The sequence below is a fragment of the Bactrocera neohumeralis genome, chromosome 6, assembly GCF_024586455.1.
Source record: "Bactrocera neohumeralis isolate Rockhampton chromosome 6, APGP_CSIRO_Bneo_wtdbg2-racon-allhic-juicebox.fasta_v2, whole genome shotgun sequence".
Classification (NCBI taxonomy): domain Eukaryota; kingdom Metazoa; phylum Arthropoda; class Insecta; order Diptera; family Tephritidae; genus Bactrocera; species Bactrocera neohumeralis.
In genome coordinates, this window is record NC_065923.1 from 62,299,116 (window position 1) to 62,314,841 (window position 15,726).

The 15,726-nt window shown below is 37.6% G+C and overlaps 1 protein-coding gene across 2 annotated transcripts; it reads left to right on the forward strand.

Moving 5' to 3' along the window:
• The first annotated feature begins 4,007 nt into the window (after nucleotides 1-4,007).
• LOC126763201 (mitochondrial uncoupling protein Bmcp) lies at nucleotides 4,008-10,955 on the forward strand. Of its 2 annotated transcripts, none has more exons than XM_050480504.1 (6): nucleotides 4,008-4,342; nucleotides 4,760-4,907; nucleotides 6,740-7,159; nucleotides 7,224-7,284; nucleotides 9,488-9,586; nucleotides 9,725-10,955. In XM_050480504.1, exons 1-6 carry the CDS (start codon nucleotides 4,171-4,173, stop codon nucleotides 9,839-9,841), a joined length of 1,017 nt encoding a protein of 338 aa, XP_050336461.1. In that variant the 5' UTR covers nucleotides 4,008-4,170; the 3' UTR covers nucleotides 9,842-10,955. The 2 variants fall into 2 exon arrangements, with proteins under 2 accessions (XP_050336461.1, XP_050336462.1); XM_050480505.1 differs by lacking the exon at nucleotides 4,008-4,342 and adding an exon at nucleotides 4,564-4,678.
• Nucleotides 10,956-15,726: the final 4,771 nt, after the last annotated feature.

Consider the following 15,726-nt stretch of genomic DNA (forward strand, 5'->3'; position numbering starts at 1 on the left):
ATTAATTATAATTAAATAAAGTAATTAAATTTAATTGAATTGTATTTGAAGAACAGTTATAAAGCATTAATATGTAATTGAGATGTGCATTTGAATGGATGGTTTAAGTAAAACAAAAAATTAAAATTAAAAATAATTAAAAAAAAAAACACACAAAGATATTATATACAAAAAATATAATATTGAAAGTAAATTGCTTAGCTTTGTGTTAAATTGCTGTTAAATGTATAAGTATCAATTGAAAATAATAATGAATATTTAAAAACGATATAAACTGAATACTATTAAAATGAAATAAAACACAGAAACACAAACGTACATAAACCAATGAAAAACAATAAAGAATTGTGAAAAATATACCAAAAAAATATTTAAAAATAAATTTGTTTATTTTACTTTAAAGCAATGAGGGAAGGGAAAAAATTTAGGGTGTTCAGTCAGGAATTTGTACGGCGCTTCAGGTACTGTGTTATGAACTCTGAAATGCAAAATGAAATCAATAATGTTCCGTACTACTATACACCTTCTACGTCTCTTACTAAATCCCAGATTACTTTCTTCGCAATCGCTTTGAGCCCGAGAGAAAACGCATATGACTTGTCAACACATCTGGGGAGAAACAACTTCATGCTATGCATGGGCGGAATGCCATCTGCCCTCTTTGAGGGCAGGACCCTTCCAACACACCCAATGGCAGAATACTTTGTACCCACACACTAGAGGTATACTACATATGAGGTATTTTTCTTCGTTCATCATGTCCTCCGAGACACATAGCTGGTAGTACAGGGAGCAATCTACCTCCTGTCTTCCTTTTCCTCTTTCAAGCATTCGCGGTACCATCCCGCTTCAACTCACCCGATTTCGAACAGCTGAGCACGGTGAAAGAAGTCTTGGTGGGGTTCGGTTCAACAGCAGCGGCCGCAGTAGTTGTGGCTTGTTGAGCTTCGCACGAAAGGTCCGCGGCCATGACGCGGTAAGGCTACCGTTATTTCACATTGCGGCCCGGTGTTTGAAAAGCTCCGTTCGAATACAACCGAATTAACCTCCTAGCTGTAAATTATCCAAAGTATACGGGAGTCGCATAACACCCTGAATTCGAAGATGGCTACTCTTTGTTGTCGCACGCATGCGGCCTTTGACAACCCTCTTGAGGAGTGCCACTCACACCGGTTGATAGGTGCCAAGAATGCCTTGCGAGCACATTCGTTTTTCTTTCTCGTACACCGCGTCTGGTGAAAGGTTTATCGAAATCTACACATAATACTTAATTAAAAATTTTATATTTAAAAATATAAAAATATGTGCGTAATATATAGCAGGTATGTTAGTGCTTGACTTGAACTCATTTTCTTCTTATAATAAAAACAACTAATTATTTTTATAATATAATTTCTATAATCGGCGATGACGCACCAGAAAACTCACTAATTTGATTTTCCAAATTTTAAAATAAAAGCGAAACAAAAAAAGAAACAGTACTTAATATAAAAAGAGCATTAAAACTTATAGCTGCTGGAATGCTACCTGTGTTAAAAAGATAGTTATACCCTTCACGGCATCATGATTTTTTTACTAAGACGACCTTCGGCCATATTTAGAAAAATAATTTTAGTTGGTCCAATTCCGGTGTATCCTTAATACGGCGACCGCTGAGAATGTAACGCAGACCACCGAAACCAGGCCAAGGCAGGGTGTTATCCCTCATGTAGGAGCTTTCAGTGGGATAACCTGGACATCTTGCTAATTCAGAAACCATGGGTCTACAGAAAGAACGAGGGCTGTCTCTCCTGTTATGAAGCCTTGTCGTGGACGACCTACTCGATTTGTTAAAAATAAGATCCGTAGGTCGCGGTGCAAACCTTATTATTTATCTATCTATCTAACATAAATGTTTCCCAGAACCTTCCTCTCGAAAACTCGCAACGTGGACTCATCAGTTGTAGTCATCGTCCAAGCCTCTGCACCATATAGCAGGACCGGAATAATGAGTGACTTCTAGAGTCTGGTTTTTGTTCGTCGAGAGAGGACTTTACTTCTCAATTGCCTAATCAGTCCAAAGTAGCACCTGTTGCCAAGAGAGAGAGAGAGAGAGAAGCGTTGGATTTCCAGGCTGACATAGTTGGTGGTGTTTATACTGGTTCCTAGATAGACGAAATTTTTTACAACTTCAAAATTATGACCGTCATCAGTGACGTGAGAGCTAAGTCGCGACTGTGACGACTGTTTGTTTCATGACAGGAGATATTTCGTCTTGCCCTCGTTCACTGTCAGACCCATTTGCTTTGCTTCCTTGTCCAGTCTGGAGAAAGCAGAACTAACGGCAGGGGTGTTTAGGCCGATGATATCAATATCTTCTTCATACGTCACTCTTATAAAAGATTGTACCTGCTCGATTAAGTTCTGCAGCTCGAAATATTTTCTCCAGCAGCAGATTGAAGAAGTCGCACGATTGGGAGTCACCTTGTCTGAAACCTCGTTTTGTATCGAACGGCTCGGAGAGGTCCTACATGGTGAATATCTGGTCGGTTGTTAACTTGCCAGGTCTAAAGCCACACTGATAAGGTCCAATCAATTTGCTGACGGTGGGCTGTTATCTTTCACACAATACGCTCAACAGAACCTTTTACACAATGCTGAGGAAGTTTATCCCACGGAAGTTGGCGCAGATTGTGGGGTCTCGACTAAGTTCTGCAGCTCGGCCGGCAATCCATCGGCCAGCTTGTCAAGCTCTTCATACTCACGCATTTCGGCCTCTTTCTTTTTCTGTCTACAAATGCGTCTCGCTTCCCTCTTCAACTCTCGGTATCTATCCCATCCCGCACGTGTTGTGGTCGATCGTAACGTTGCAAGGTACCACGTCGTACCAGCAGTTCTTTTGCATTTTCCGAAAACCAATGGTTTCGGTTGCAGCTGTATGTAAGGAGTTTGAAATGCCGTCCCACAGTTCCCTTATACCGAGTTGGTGACGAGTGCTCTCAGAGAGCAGGAATGCAAGCCGAGTAGAAAATCGTTTGGCTGTCTGTTGTGATTGCAGCTTCTCGACGTCGAACCTTCCTTGTGTTTGTTGACGTGCGTTTTTGCTGCACAGAGGCGGGTGCGAATCTTGGCTGCAACAAGGTAGTGGTCCGAGTCGATGTTAGGACCTCGCAGCGTACGCACGTCTAGAACACTGGAGACGTTTCTTTCGTCTATCACAACATTGGATATTTGCTAGCATTCAACCTGCAATAATTTATAGGAAATTAATGTTTTTGAACAATTCAGCGAAGTGATATTATATGAAAAGTGCATAATATTAGTGAAATTCATTAAAAATATAAAAACTGGCTAATTAAAATTGGTGAATTTGTAAATTTTAAATACAATAAGCTTAACTATAAGTCAGCGGTAAGGGAATGCTATTTTATATCCCAGCCATTTAAAAAAATAATAAATTACACACTACCAAAATTTGCATTGCATTTACAATAAACTTGTATATGTATTGCAGCCCACCCACATAATTAGCACCAACTACTTGTTTGCTCACAAAAATCGCTTTAAATGAACCACTAACATTACACAGAAATTACATCATACAAATAGCTTCATTATTATCAAACATTTATGATTTTCACAAAGATTTGTAGAAAACAAAAGCACGGTTCGAAAAATAACTAACGGAAGCTGTCAATTGAACAGTTAAGGAAAATACAACAAGTGGTGTAATCGAAAGAACAGACACAAATTTATCGATAACAGCGACAAAAACATTGATAATTTTTTAAGTAATATGGCAAAAAAACTAAACAGTAAAGTCAAATTGACATATTTTTACTTTTATTGTAATTTCGGGTCTACAATGTATATTTATTTGCCTAAATTTCAAAACTTTTTTAAATAATTTTATATTTACATTTTAAATACATCGAACAAATATGCAACCATGTTCCATAGCATTGACTGAACACACCACATTTCAAACAGCTGATTGCAATTCTCTACATTGAATGTACTCCACAGAATATTTGCAAAATTCTAATCTAACCTAATAGACATAAAGAGTTTTTTAAGTAGCTCAGTGGTTATTTATAAATGGGAACAAAACGCCAATAAACACTGAGTAAATACATATTATACGCATAACATATTAATAAATTTACTAAGGGAAACGTTACGGGAATTGTGATGCAAGGAGTAGGCACTGCGACGACGGATTTTACACAGCCGCAACCACATCATCTGCAGCAGCAACAGCTACAAACACAAACACGACGGAAGCAGCAAGTGCCCATGAATAATGTAAATGATTGGAGGCCATTCGTTTACGGTGGACTAGCGTCAATAACAGCGGAATTTGGTAAGTGCCTTACGTTTGTTGTGGCAAGGGCGCAGCAAAGAAGCTTAAAATTGCATAAACGGTAGTAAACAAAGTATCCTTTGATTGTGCTCAGGCAACGGCGCCTGTCACCAGCTGGCATGACGCAAGTATTTACAAGTGCATAATTTGTGCCTACAAGCCGTTATGAGCGGGTAAACAATTGCTGTATGTACTTAAATAGCAGAGCAATTGAGTAGGTAGTTGCTTTCGCGAAATTTGTGCTGTGCTGCTAATTGACGTCGATGCTAGCACAGCGCAATGACACGCTTATCTCGTGCTTATTGCTTATATACACAGCATATACGTGCCGCTTGTGTATGTAAATAATAGTATTTTATTATAGAGTTGTTTTATTTGTTTTATATAAATGCATTTTTTTCACATTATAATCCACAGGTACTTTTCCGATTGACACCACGAAAACGCGCCTCCAAATTCAAGGTCAAAAAATTGATCAAACATTCTCGCAGCTAAGATATCGTGGCATGACCGATGCCTTTATAAAAATTTCACAAGAAGAGGGCCTTCGTGCCCTCTACTCAGGGTAAGTGCTATTATGAAGCCATAAGTATATATGTTTTTGTGTGTATAAGCTTGCTTGTAGAATAATTTCGAATGTAATAAAATGCTTGTATTAAAATCAAGTTTTATTAAATACGTCTGTGTGGGTGCGAAGTATGAAAAAATGTATTAATGTGTTACATATTATAAGTTATGGAAATCAGAAAACAGATTTTTAACAACTGTTTAATGAGAAAATATTTTTTATTCTGTATTGCTATATGATTAGGGGATTCACAAGTCGTGGTACTTGTTGTATATTTCTATATTTGTATTACTGCTTAAGTAATATTGTGAAGTTCGGTTTGTGATAAATGTCTGAAATTGTATTCAGTGCGTTATTTATTTTTCTTTATCAATCAGCTGTTTCTGTTTATGATAAAATGTGGAAAAGTAATTATTAAGGAGAAGTAAGGTCCTTTTAAAAATTCAAAAATATATTTATACACAACATTATTGAAATATACATTAATTTCGTTTATTAAGTACAAAAAATTTATTTAGTACGAAAACAAGAAACATATGCGTCTACACTCCAACTGCATATGCGCAGATATCTTCTGTTTATCAGTAGACAAAATTTTCCACATTACTATTAATAGAACCAGCACACAGGTCTTCACTAGCTAATACCAGCCACGATTGAATATTTCAATTTCACATTTGAACCGTATTTAAATAAGTTAAATGACGGGTATTAAGCACTTAAGACGATAAGCTTTAGTAATTGATGATTGAATGGCATTATCAGCTGCTAAAGACAACAAAATCATGACTATCACGTGTTGCACGCAAAATTGTATACTTTAAATGAAAAATGAGCTAACAACGATAAGAAATGTAGATATGTAATTAGCTTCATACTTATGTATGTGAAAAGTAATGAGTTTTTGCACGTTTCGTGTACGTAACGGCGTAAGAGTTTACGAGGTTATTTAAATTTAACCCGTAGATAAAGAATATTATGAAGGAGCCTTAACTAAGCTGCTTATCCTATCGTTTTCCCCTCCCTTTCAATTCGTTACGCTTATGCTCATTAGCATGTGATTAGCGTCACTTTAAACAAACTTATTTACACATTTTTTAATTTATTGCAACTATTGTTTATTGTATGAGTTTACCTTTATCAACAATCTATCGTTCGCTATTTGCTATTAGTTGTTTATTAAGGGGCTTGTTCGCACTGAAAATTATAGGTAGTCATAATAAATGAAAATTTATAAACAGCAAAGTGATTAAATTGTTTGATAGTCAACATGATTTTGCTGTTGTTGAAAATAAAGCGGTGAATTTAATTGGTAAACACAAAACTTTTAGTCTATGCACAGAGTTCCGAATTTTTTAATCAACAAATTTTAGATTAAAAATTTAATTTTAATTTAAATTCCATTTTTTAAATCTTCTTTAAGAAAATAAAATATTTTAAGTAACAAAAAAAATATTTATTCAATTAAATTTTAATTTTTATTCAAGAAATTAAAATGAAATATATAGATATTTCTAACCAAATGCCTATGATTAACAGCAATTAAATATAAATACTACAAAAATACCTTAACTATCCTATTCAAAAAATAACCAAAGCGTTATAAAGCGAAAAAGTTTTGATTATAATAAAATTAGTAAAAATTAAAGTGGGTTTAAAAGTTTAATGCATTGTTTTTAACTCTTTATATGCAACCCTGGTTATAGGTTAAGATATTTTGAAAATGTTTATTAATAATTGTAAAGATAACATTATTTCACATATACAATGTAAAGTACTCAAAATACTACTCAAAAATACTCAATATGTCTAAATTTGCCTCCCCACAGCATCTGGCCTGCCGTGCTGCGTCAAGCTACCTACGGCACCATCAAATTCGGCACTTATTATACGCTCAAAAAATACGCGCATAACTACGGTTTACTTGTGGATCATGAAACCGGTGCCGAACGTGTGTGGGCGAATATTTTGTGTGCGGCGACGGCGGGTGCTGTCTCCTCGGCCATAGCCAATCCGACTGATGTGTTGAAAGTGCGTATGCAGGTGCAGGGCAAAGCGGCGCATCAACATGGCTTGTTAGGATCATTCCTGGAAATCTACCGTTATGAGGGTGTGCGCGGGCTATGGCGCGGTGTTGGGCCAACAGCGCAGCGCGCTGTCGTTATTGCCTCGGTGGAGTTGCCTGTTTATGATTTTTGTAAAATGCAATTGATGACTGCATTTGGCGATCATGTGGCGAATCATTTTGTGTGAGTGTGCTGTGTGATTTAGAAAATGTATGTAAATTAATTTTATATTACTTTATAATTGCAGCTCCAGCTTTATAGCCAGTTTGGGCAGCGCCATCGCCTCCACGCCAATCGATGTGATAAGGGTATAAATAATTGTTTACATAATTTTTCGACACTAAGCAGGTTATATTAAGAGCTGAGTCGATTTAGTTGTGGTTGTTGTTCTAACGGTTATCAATCTCCGTTAGGATGGTAAGGGTTATCCATGTTGTCGTCGATGTCATCTAGCGGGAGTCCAGGAAACGTGCTGTTTCGACGGGGTCGGACCAAAGATGATTAGGGTTGGTAGAGCATTCAAAGAGGTGGCCTGTGTCATGCGGAGACTCGTTGCATGCAGGACATATACTGGATATGTCGGGGTCTATTCTGGATAAGTAGGCGTTTAACCTGCTACAATATCCAGAACGAAGCTGCGCTAGGGTCACTCGCGTTTCTCGCGGCAACTCGAGCTCTTCGTCTGCGATGGGTCTTGGTTTGACTCCAAGAACGCCATTCACTGGAAGGGAGTCGGTGAAGGTGTTGATAGCTCCACTGTGAATGGCGGTCAGTACCTGTCGGAAGTTAGTTGCGTCCGAAGTCCCGTAGGCGTACTGTACGATGTCGTCGACGTAGTTAAGGAAAGACTTCTTGATGCTCCTAGGAGGCGGTTCCGCTCCAAGCAGGTGGCTGCAAGGGTGATTTCTAAGAAAACATCCTAGCAGTAACTGCTTGAAGAGAAGTTCATTATGTTCCTTAACTGGGAGCATAAGCGTCTCTCTATGTAGGTGTTCGATGGGAGACATCAAAAGGCATCTTCTCGTGGTCCGGAGTGCAGTGTTCTGGCAGGTCTGGAGTTTCCTCATCTGCGTACCACTGCATCCAGGCGACCATATTGAACTTCAACTCGGTCGTCATGTCTCTTCGGGTTAGACAAAGCCTTGACAGTAGCCCAAAGCTTACTCACACCGGTGTAGAGGTTGCAGAACTTCAGGTGTTCTATCCATTTCGTCCGCTTGTGATGGTTTACCATTCGCCGAATATCCAAATTGAGATCCCTTACTCGGGGATCCTCGGGATCGGCATGACGTAAGGTGTCGCGCTCATTAGCTAAACCGCCTGCTTCGGCTGGGAAATAGGCGCAGATTTCCGCTATTCTTCCAGCCGGGATGAAGCGAGCGGTAGCTGCTGCGATCACCTTGCGTAAACGACGTTTGCCAACGGATACGTCTGCAGGAATGGGTAGAGCGTTGAAGGTATCGGTAAATTCTGTGAAGCCGACCCAGTTAGCTTTGTTAAAGTTAAAGAAGGTGCGGTTGTCCACAGAAACAAAATCTGGAGGTTTCTCGATCGAGATAATTATGAGCAGATGGTCTGATGCGAGAGTTAGCATAGGTCGCCGGGTTATGCTATTTATCAGACCACCACTAGCAATGGTGATATCGAGCGAGTGAGAGCTATATTGCCTGTTTGAGCTCCTGAGGACCGTGGAGGTCGTCTGTTGGCCACTCGGGGTGAGTGGCGGCGAGGCGCGCGAACTATGTGCATATTGCACAGCCGTAGAGACAAGTGTCGCAGTATTACGTTGGCAACACGTACTCGTGGTCCACTCCCTGTGAGTCTTAAGGCCTGAGCAGGTCTTAAGATGACTCCATCCATTGCATGTGTTACACCTGGCCGAGGTGGAGTTTGGATGGAGCCTTTTTGCGCAAACGCAGCAGAAAAATTCATCCGGGCCCGGGTTGGACTCAATGCCAGCACGAGTAAGGGGGATACGGAGCAATCCTGCTGCAAAGCATTGCTCCAATGACGACAAACATTGATTAACACTTACCGATCCAAACGGGGTTAGATTGCCGAAAAAAACGGATAAAATCCGAGTCAATTCCGATGCGTAGAACCGGCTGTCGGGATTGGAGTCGATTTAGTCATGTTCGCCTGTCTGTCCGTTTGTATATATGCAAGCTAAACCCCCAATTTGTGAGATATTAATCTGAAATTTTTCGCGTACGCTCTTTTTCCTCAACGAATTGCTTATTGGTACCCTTGATATTGGAACACTATAGCTATAGCTGCGATACAAATTGATCGATCAAAGAACTTGTGTGGAAAACTGTTACATATATTTGACTAGATATCCTCACGTAGTTTGGGATGGATTATTTTCCAACGCAATGTTACAATCGTCTATTATTTTATTAATCCGATCTGATCCAGTACAGTATATACGTTCTCAGATTTAGTTGTTAGTTGTAGTTTAGAATAAGTAAAAAATACTCTTTAATTGATTACTTGTAATTTGCTTTGCAGACGCGTCTCATGAATCAGAAGCATTTAACGGTTGTTAATGGTGTGGCGGTGGCGAATACGCAAAAGCTTTATAAAGGCAGTTTCGACTGCGCGGTGCAGGTGTGTACGACAAAATTTATATTTTTAACTGTTTCAAAATATGTTTGCAACAATTCTGTATAAAAATGTATATATTATATAATTATTCTAATTTTCTATAATTCCTGTAAAATAAATTATTTATTTATTTCTTCTTAGACTGTCCGCAACGAAGGCATATTAGCGCTGTACAAAGGCTTCATACCCACCTGGGTGCGCATGGGCCCTTGGAATATCATATTTTTCATAACCTACGAACAATTGAAGAAACTCTAAAACATTTCATCCACATCTTTGTACAGTACAAGCCGCATTTACAAAGACTTTTCAAATCAAAACATTTTCTTATGCATAAGTAGCGTTAAACATATGAAGCCAAAAAGCAAAATGTAGCCTGTAAGCTTATAGTATATAGATATAGCATGTTTATAACGGAACGCATTACTAACAAAGTAATACAAAGAAATTTAAAATATATTAGCGAAATGTTAATATGTTACTTTAGTAATAGCAAAGCAACAATAGCAACATAAAATCGTAATTTGTACTTTGTTATAGCGCCAAGCCACTGCTATAATCCATACTAACCAGCGCGTGCTAACGCAATGTTAGCAACTAAATTTATTGCTGTGCAAAAAGTTGCTAAATATGATAAAAAAAATGCAAGTTTGCAAAATATTGTTAACTATTTCTTACACTAGTAATAAGGTATTAGTTATATTAACCAGTTCAATTTGTTAGCGTATTGAAGTGGCATTGTTTCCTTTAATTATAAAGTAAGTAGCACAAATGTATTACGAAAAGTCGTACCACTAATATTTTGCATAAATACATATATACATACAAACATATGTCGGGACATAGGTGTGTGAGTTAAGTTAAGTAAATATATGTGTACTAAATATTTTTTACTTTACGCTTTACGAAAATTAATTATTTATATTTAAAATGTATTAATTCATTGCTTGCATTTTACCGCTACTACCACAAAAACAACAATTTATCAATAGCTCTAACTGCTGTCCGAAATTTATTAAGTTTAAATTGTGAAAAAAAAATTTATTTTCATATTTTATATTTCTGCATTTTTTATATTAATTCTACAGCGCGACTATATATTTACAATGTAAGCTTTTATAAGCATTTCACATATATTTTAAAGCTTTATACATATATAAAATGTTTACGCGTATATTTTTACATTATTATATTAACTATTTTTGTTGGCGATATGTTATTATTATATATACTAATTGTAGCCGCCTCGATATTTAAAAATATCTTTAACTTTACTCTTACTTTCTAAGCACTCAAACATGTTGTTACGTGATTTCACTATTGTGAAGTAGCTAAAAATAAACGAAAATTTGTTTAAAGAGCAACAGCGAAACTGGAAAATTGTTAAAAAAAAAAGGATCTAAGCAGCGGTAGGGGCACACCTAGTGTGAACTTAAAATAAAAAAAAACTATTTTTTCTCATAATTCAAAATCTTAAATCAATATTTCAAATTGTTTTCGAGTTACAGCCTTCTAAAATATAAACGCTCAGCTCAATCACAATCTTTAAATGCGTTTTTCCGAAACATCATTCATTAAACTTGCTTGAATGTTTACTCGGACACAAATTCTCATGACTTAAAACGCCGCCAAATTTCGGTTCGGCAATAGCTGCTAATAATATTGGCACCAGCATTAACGCCAACAACAACGTCGGCCTCGAAATCCAACGAAGAATAACTCTTGCCAACAGGTGCCACTTCGGACTGAATAGGCAATTGAGAAGTAAAGTCCTCTCTCGACGGACAAAGACCAAACTCTATAAGTCACTCATTATTCCGGTCCTGCTGTATGGTGCAGAGGCTTGGACGATGACAACAACTGATGAGTCGGCGTTACGAGTTTTCGAGAGAAAGGTTCTGCTGAAGATTTATGCTCCTTTGCGCATTGGCAATGGTGAATACCGCACTTGATGAAATAATGAGTAGTACGAGATATACGACGACATTGACGTAATTCAGCGAATTAAGAGACAGTGGGTACGCTGGCTAAGTCATGTCGTCCGAATTGATGAAAACACTCCAGCTCTGAGAGTATTCGACTCAGTACCCACCAGTTGAAGCAGAGGAAGAGGAAGACCTCAACTTCGTTGCGAAGACTAGGTGGAGAAGGACCTGGCCAGTCTTGGAATCTTCAATTGGCGCCAACAGCGAAAAGGAAGATCGCACGACTGGCGTAAGCGTTGTCTACGCCAATAAAGAAGAAGAATATCTTCTAATTTAAAACTTTTTTTAGGACTTTTCTTATCGCTGTCGGAGATCACTTGTAACTCGAAAAATATTAGTTATTTTCAAAAATTTGACTGCGTATTCCGTAAAAGTATTCACTTGAAATTTTTAAATAATTAATAAGGTAGTTTTTTGATTTATAAAAATGCCTTTTTTAGGCTGTGTGCGCCTTAAATAATAACGAGATTTTGCTACAAAAGCTAAATTTTTGTAAATCTAAGCTAAAGACTTTATTTTTACCATTAAAAAGTTGGCTGCAAAAGTCAAATCAGAAATGTTTAAATTGAATCATTCTCTAGCACTTCATGTAGCCTAAAAGTAGGCAATATTTTCTAATTGTATTAAAAATTTTTGGTAGTGATTTGAAGGAAGTCGCTTTTTTTGGCATCTCTTAGGCGAACTATTAATTTATTAATACTCAAGTCTGACTCTAGACTCAAGCAAAGGAACAGAATAGAAATTTATAAAAGCTGCCATAAAACTAATTCCTGGTATCATGGTATCAAATAGCATATAAAATCACAAAATATTTGCTGTTGTTACACAGACTTTAAATTTTTCCCAGATAGCTCTCCAAGTAAAGTTAGCAAAGTATTTTTTTTAATAAGAAATAGCTCTAAGCCTGCGACAATCCTTGGTGGCAGTTGTTAGACAAAATAATCCGTTGTGCCCGTTACCTTCACATATAGTTCTTATTGCTTTGGAAACTGACTACTAAATGTTGTTGTAGCGTTAATAGGTAGTATAATGGCAAATAGTCAGATATGTAGGTGTGGAAAATGAGCCGTTTTGACGGGATTAAAAAACTTCAAACTAGTAATTATAAAAAAAGATTGTGATTGAATCTGAAAATAATCATTCACTGGAAGAATGTAGACGAACTTGTTAGTTTACTGTTAGTGCATGACATAAAAGTGCCGTTTTATAAAGCACGATCCATACTATATTGCTGAACGTCTTTGGAATGCCGCATATGATCCAGGGTCAGCTGCAAACATGCTTATGGAGGAGTGATCTCAGCAAAACCAGCAGAAAACTTTCATCTTTCAGGGCATACTACACTGCTTCCCTACCGTATAGCGGTCTTCGTCTATGATCGGCATTCGTCGTTTTTAGCTACTCACAATGTGTATCTTCACAATCACATCGCTCTGAATCAATTGAATTGGGGGGGAAACCGTATATTCCTATTGTCCCCATTCATCCGGTTAATTAAAAAATTCGGATTGAATTTATCAGCAGTAAAAATAAAAAGCGAGAAGGTCGTTGCTGATGCTATTGTAATATAGATTATCTAAACTCTGTTTTGGGCGGAGCTATTGTTAGCTATCACCGTAGTCACTCAACGGTAGGCACAGGAAATAAGCTAGTGCGACTTGGTCAGACCAAAGGGAAAGAGGTGTTAAGTGAATTGGTTTCAAAAAGGTGATTAGTGTCATGAGGATAATCTTTGCAATTCTGGATAAGTAGGAGTACCTTGAACGAAGTTGCGCTAAGATCGCTTTTGATCCACCCGGCAATTCGAGCTCTTGTTCTGCAGTGGGCGTGATTTCGGCGCCAGGTACGCCATTGACTGGGAGAGAGTCAATGAAAGAGTTAATAGCTACACTGCTAATGTCGTGCAGTTAGTAGCGTCCGAAATGTGGTTGGTGTATTGGTTGGGTTCGTCGAAGTGTTGAAGGAATGTGCTCCTAGTATTCCTGAGAAGCGGTTCCGTTCCAAGTAGATGAATGCAGGGAAGATTTCGGCGAAATGGATGGTGATTTTTATATTAAATATTTCGAGCTCGACATCGCCTGAAAGGATAGCTATGTTCTGACATGCTACGAATCTATGTAACTGTCGAAAAGACCATGGATAGTTGCTGCGGAGACACCTACAGCAAGAGGCAACATAAGACACACTCTACTTACGTGTGGTATGCAGGCCGGTACACGTCGGAAAATGACACCAGCCAGAGCAAGAATTGAAGAATATTACGATCGGATAGATGGAACAGACGATTCAACGCTGCATAATTGAGCTATTTTCATATATTGCGTTGGCAGCAGGAGTAAAATAATGTGGAGACCACTTCCTGAACAGGTCTTAAGAAGGCTCCAAACATTGCATTTATAACATCTAACCGCGGTGGCGCGAACACAGCAGGAAAACTCCTCAGGGCTCGGGTTTATCTCAATGGCTGCACGGTGTTGCTCTAAAAGTGATGGACACCTATCAAAGTCGTAAGAGAAATTGTAATTATATCTCACAATTGACCTTTCAGGGTCATCACATAGTAGAAATTAGGACTCCAAGCGCTCGAATCCGACTGTAATTATAATCAATTTGATCACGAAACAAAAAATCTTAAAAAACCCGAAACTTTTATAGTCCACGAAATTGGTATTCAAAAATGTCTTACCAACAACACAAGCAACCTCTGATAATGAAGCTGTAACGCTAATAATACCAATTCATCACTTCTTAAGAGCAACGCCAAACCCCTAACCAGCCAGCCAACCAGCATTTCATACGCTTGAGTTACTGAGCAAAGTGCAAATTTTAACGGAGCAACACGTGCGCACGGGAAATTCCCCAAAAAACTAAGCCAATGCTTTTGTGAGATTTTTCAGCTCAGCTCTCTTCTTTCTTTTGTCATTTTTTCTCTTTTTCATTGCTTTTTATCTTCACTGATGTATTGTTATATGAAAATTAATTAAATCAGGTATTTTCGACAAATTTGTATTTTAATTTTTCGTTTTCGTTTTTGTTGTTTTTTTATTGATATTTTTTCTTTTTTATGCCTTTGGTTTGCTTCGCTACACAAGATGCAGAATCCGAAAAACCCAGTGAAATAAAGCAATAAAAACAAATAGATAGCGTTCACATAACCTTAAAACCGCAAGCGAACGCACCGAAAATCGAAAAGTTTTGGTTTTTTCGTCGGACCGGCGCCCAAGCCACACCGCAACTATTAATCAAACAATGTGAAATGTCACATTTGTGCGCTAATTGTATGCTAAAAGCGCTTAGTAAACAAATTAACTATGCAACGTGTGGGCTGAGTGAATGCGAGAACGAGAGCGCGGATGTGAAAGAGACAGAGAAAAAGAGCGTGAAAGGTGCGAAGTGTTTAATAGGTGTGTTTGGGGAATACCTACGACGAGAAATGTGGGCTGAATAGAAAAAAAAAAAAAACAGTTAAAAATATTTATTTTTTCTAAATTCCTTTTGTAGCTTTTTTCCATACGTTTATTTTGGGTTTGTATTTAACATTTTTTATTTAGTTTTTATAGTTTATTTATTTTTTAATAATATTTTTAATATTTTTTCATATATTTTTTGTTATTTATTGCTTTACTAATTGCGTAAAATATGCCATCATTTGTCATTTTTCAATAGAGTTGCTCGGGCAGCTATTAACTGGTATAAAACTGATTAATATTTTCCCCAAAATAATTAACATGTGAAAAAGAATCGATTAATCGACTGACTACGTGATCAGCGCTCATGCCCATTAAGAACTGAAGAATAGTAAGTGCACAAAGAGAGTAAAAGACCGGGAGAAGCAGTAAAAATGCACCAAAGATGTTTAATAAATTTGATTTTATTTAATTCACTAATTGATTAAATTGCATTGTGTTCGATTAAAATGAAGTACAAACATGTTAAAATGTTTTATACCAAAAACTAGATAGATAGATACATAATTGAGGAATTCACCGCGACCTTAGGTCTATTGTGCCCTCTCCTAACTCACAGGGACTCACTTAGCCCCAGCAGACTGATAAAGTCCAATATCCTGCTGGGTGCTAGTGAGGCGATGTGATCCCTATCCTGAGCCTTCCATCGTTCCATCTTCCAAGGGCCTTCAACCTGCGTCTACAGACTGCT

Bases quoted from the DNA above. Each gene is read 5' to 3' on its own strand.
- LOC126763201 (XM_050480504.1), top strand. From the start codon at position 4,171: ATGCAAGGAGTAGGCACTGCGACGACGGATTTTACACAGCCGCAACCA. The intron at 4,343-4,759 runs GTAAGTGCCTTA...TATAATCCACAG, and splicing joins GTCAATAACAGCGGAATTTG to GTACTTTTCCGATTGACACC. The intron at 4,908-6,739 runs GTAAGTGCTATT...GCCTCCCCACAG, and splicing joins CTTCGTGCCCTCTACTCAGG to CATCTGGCCTGCCGTGCTGC.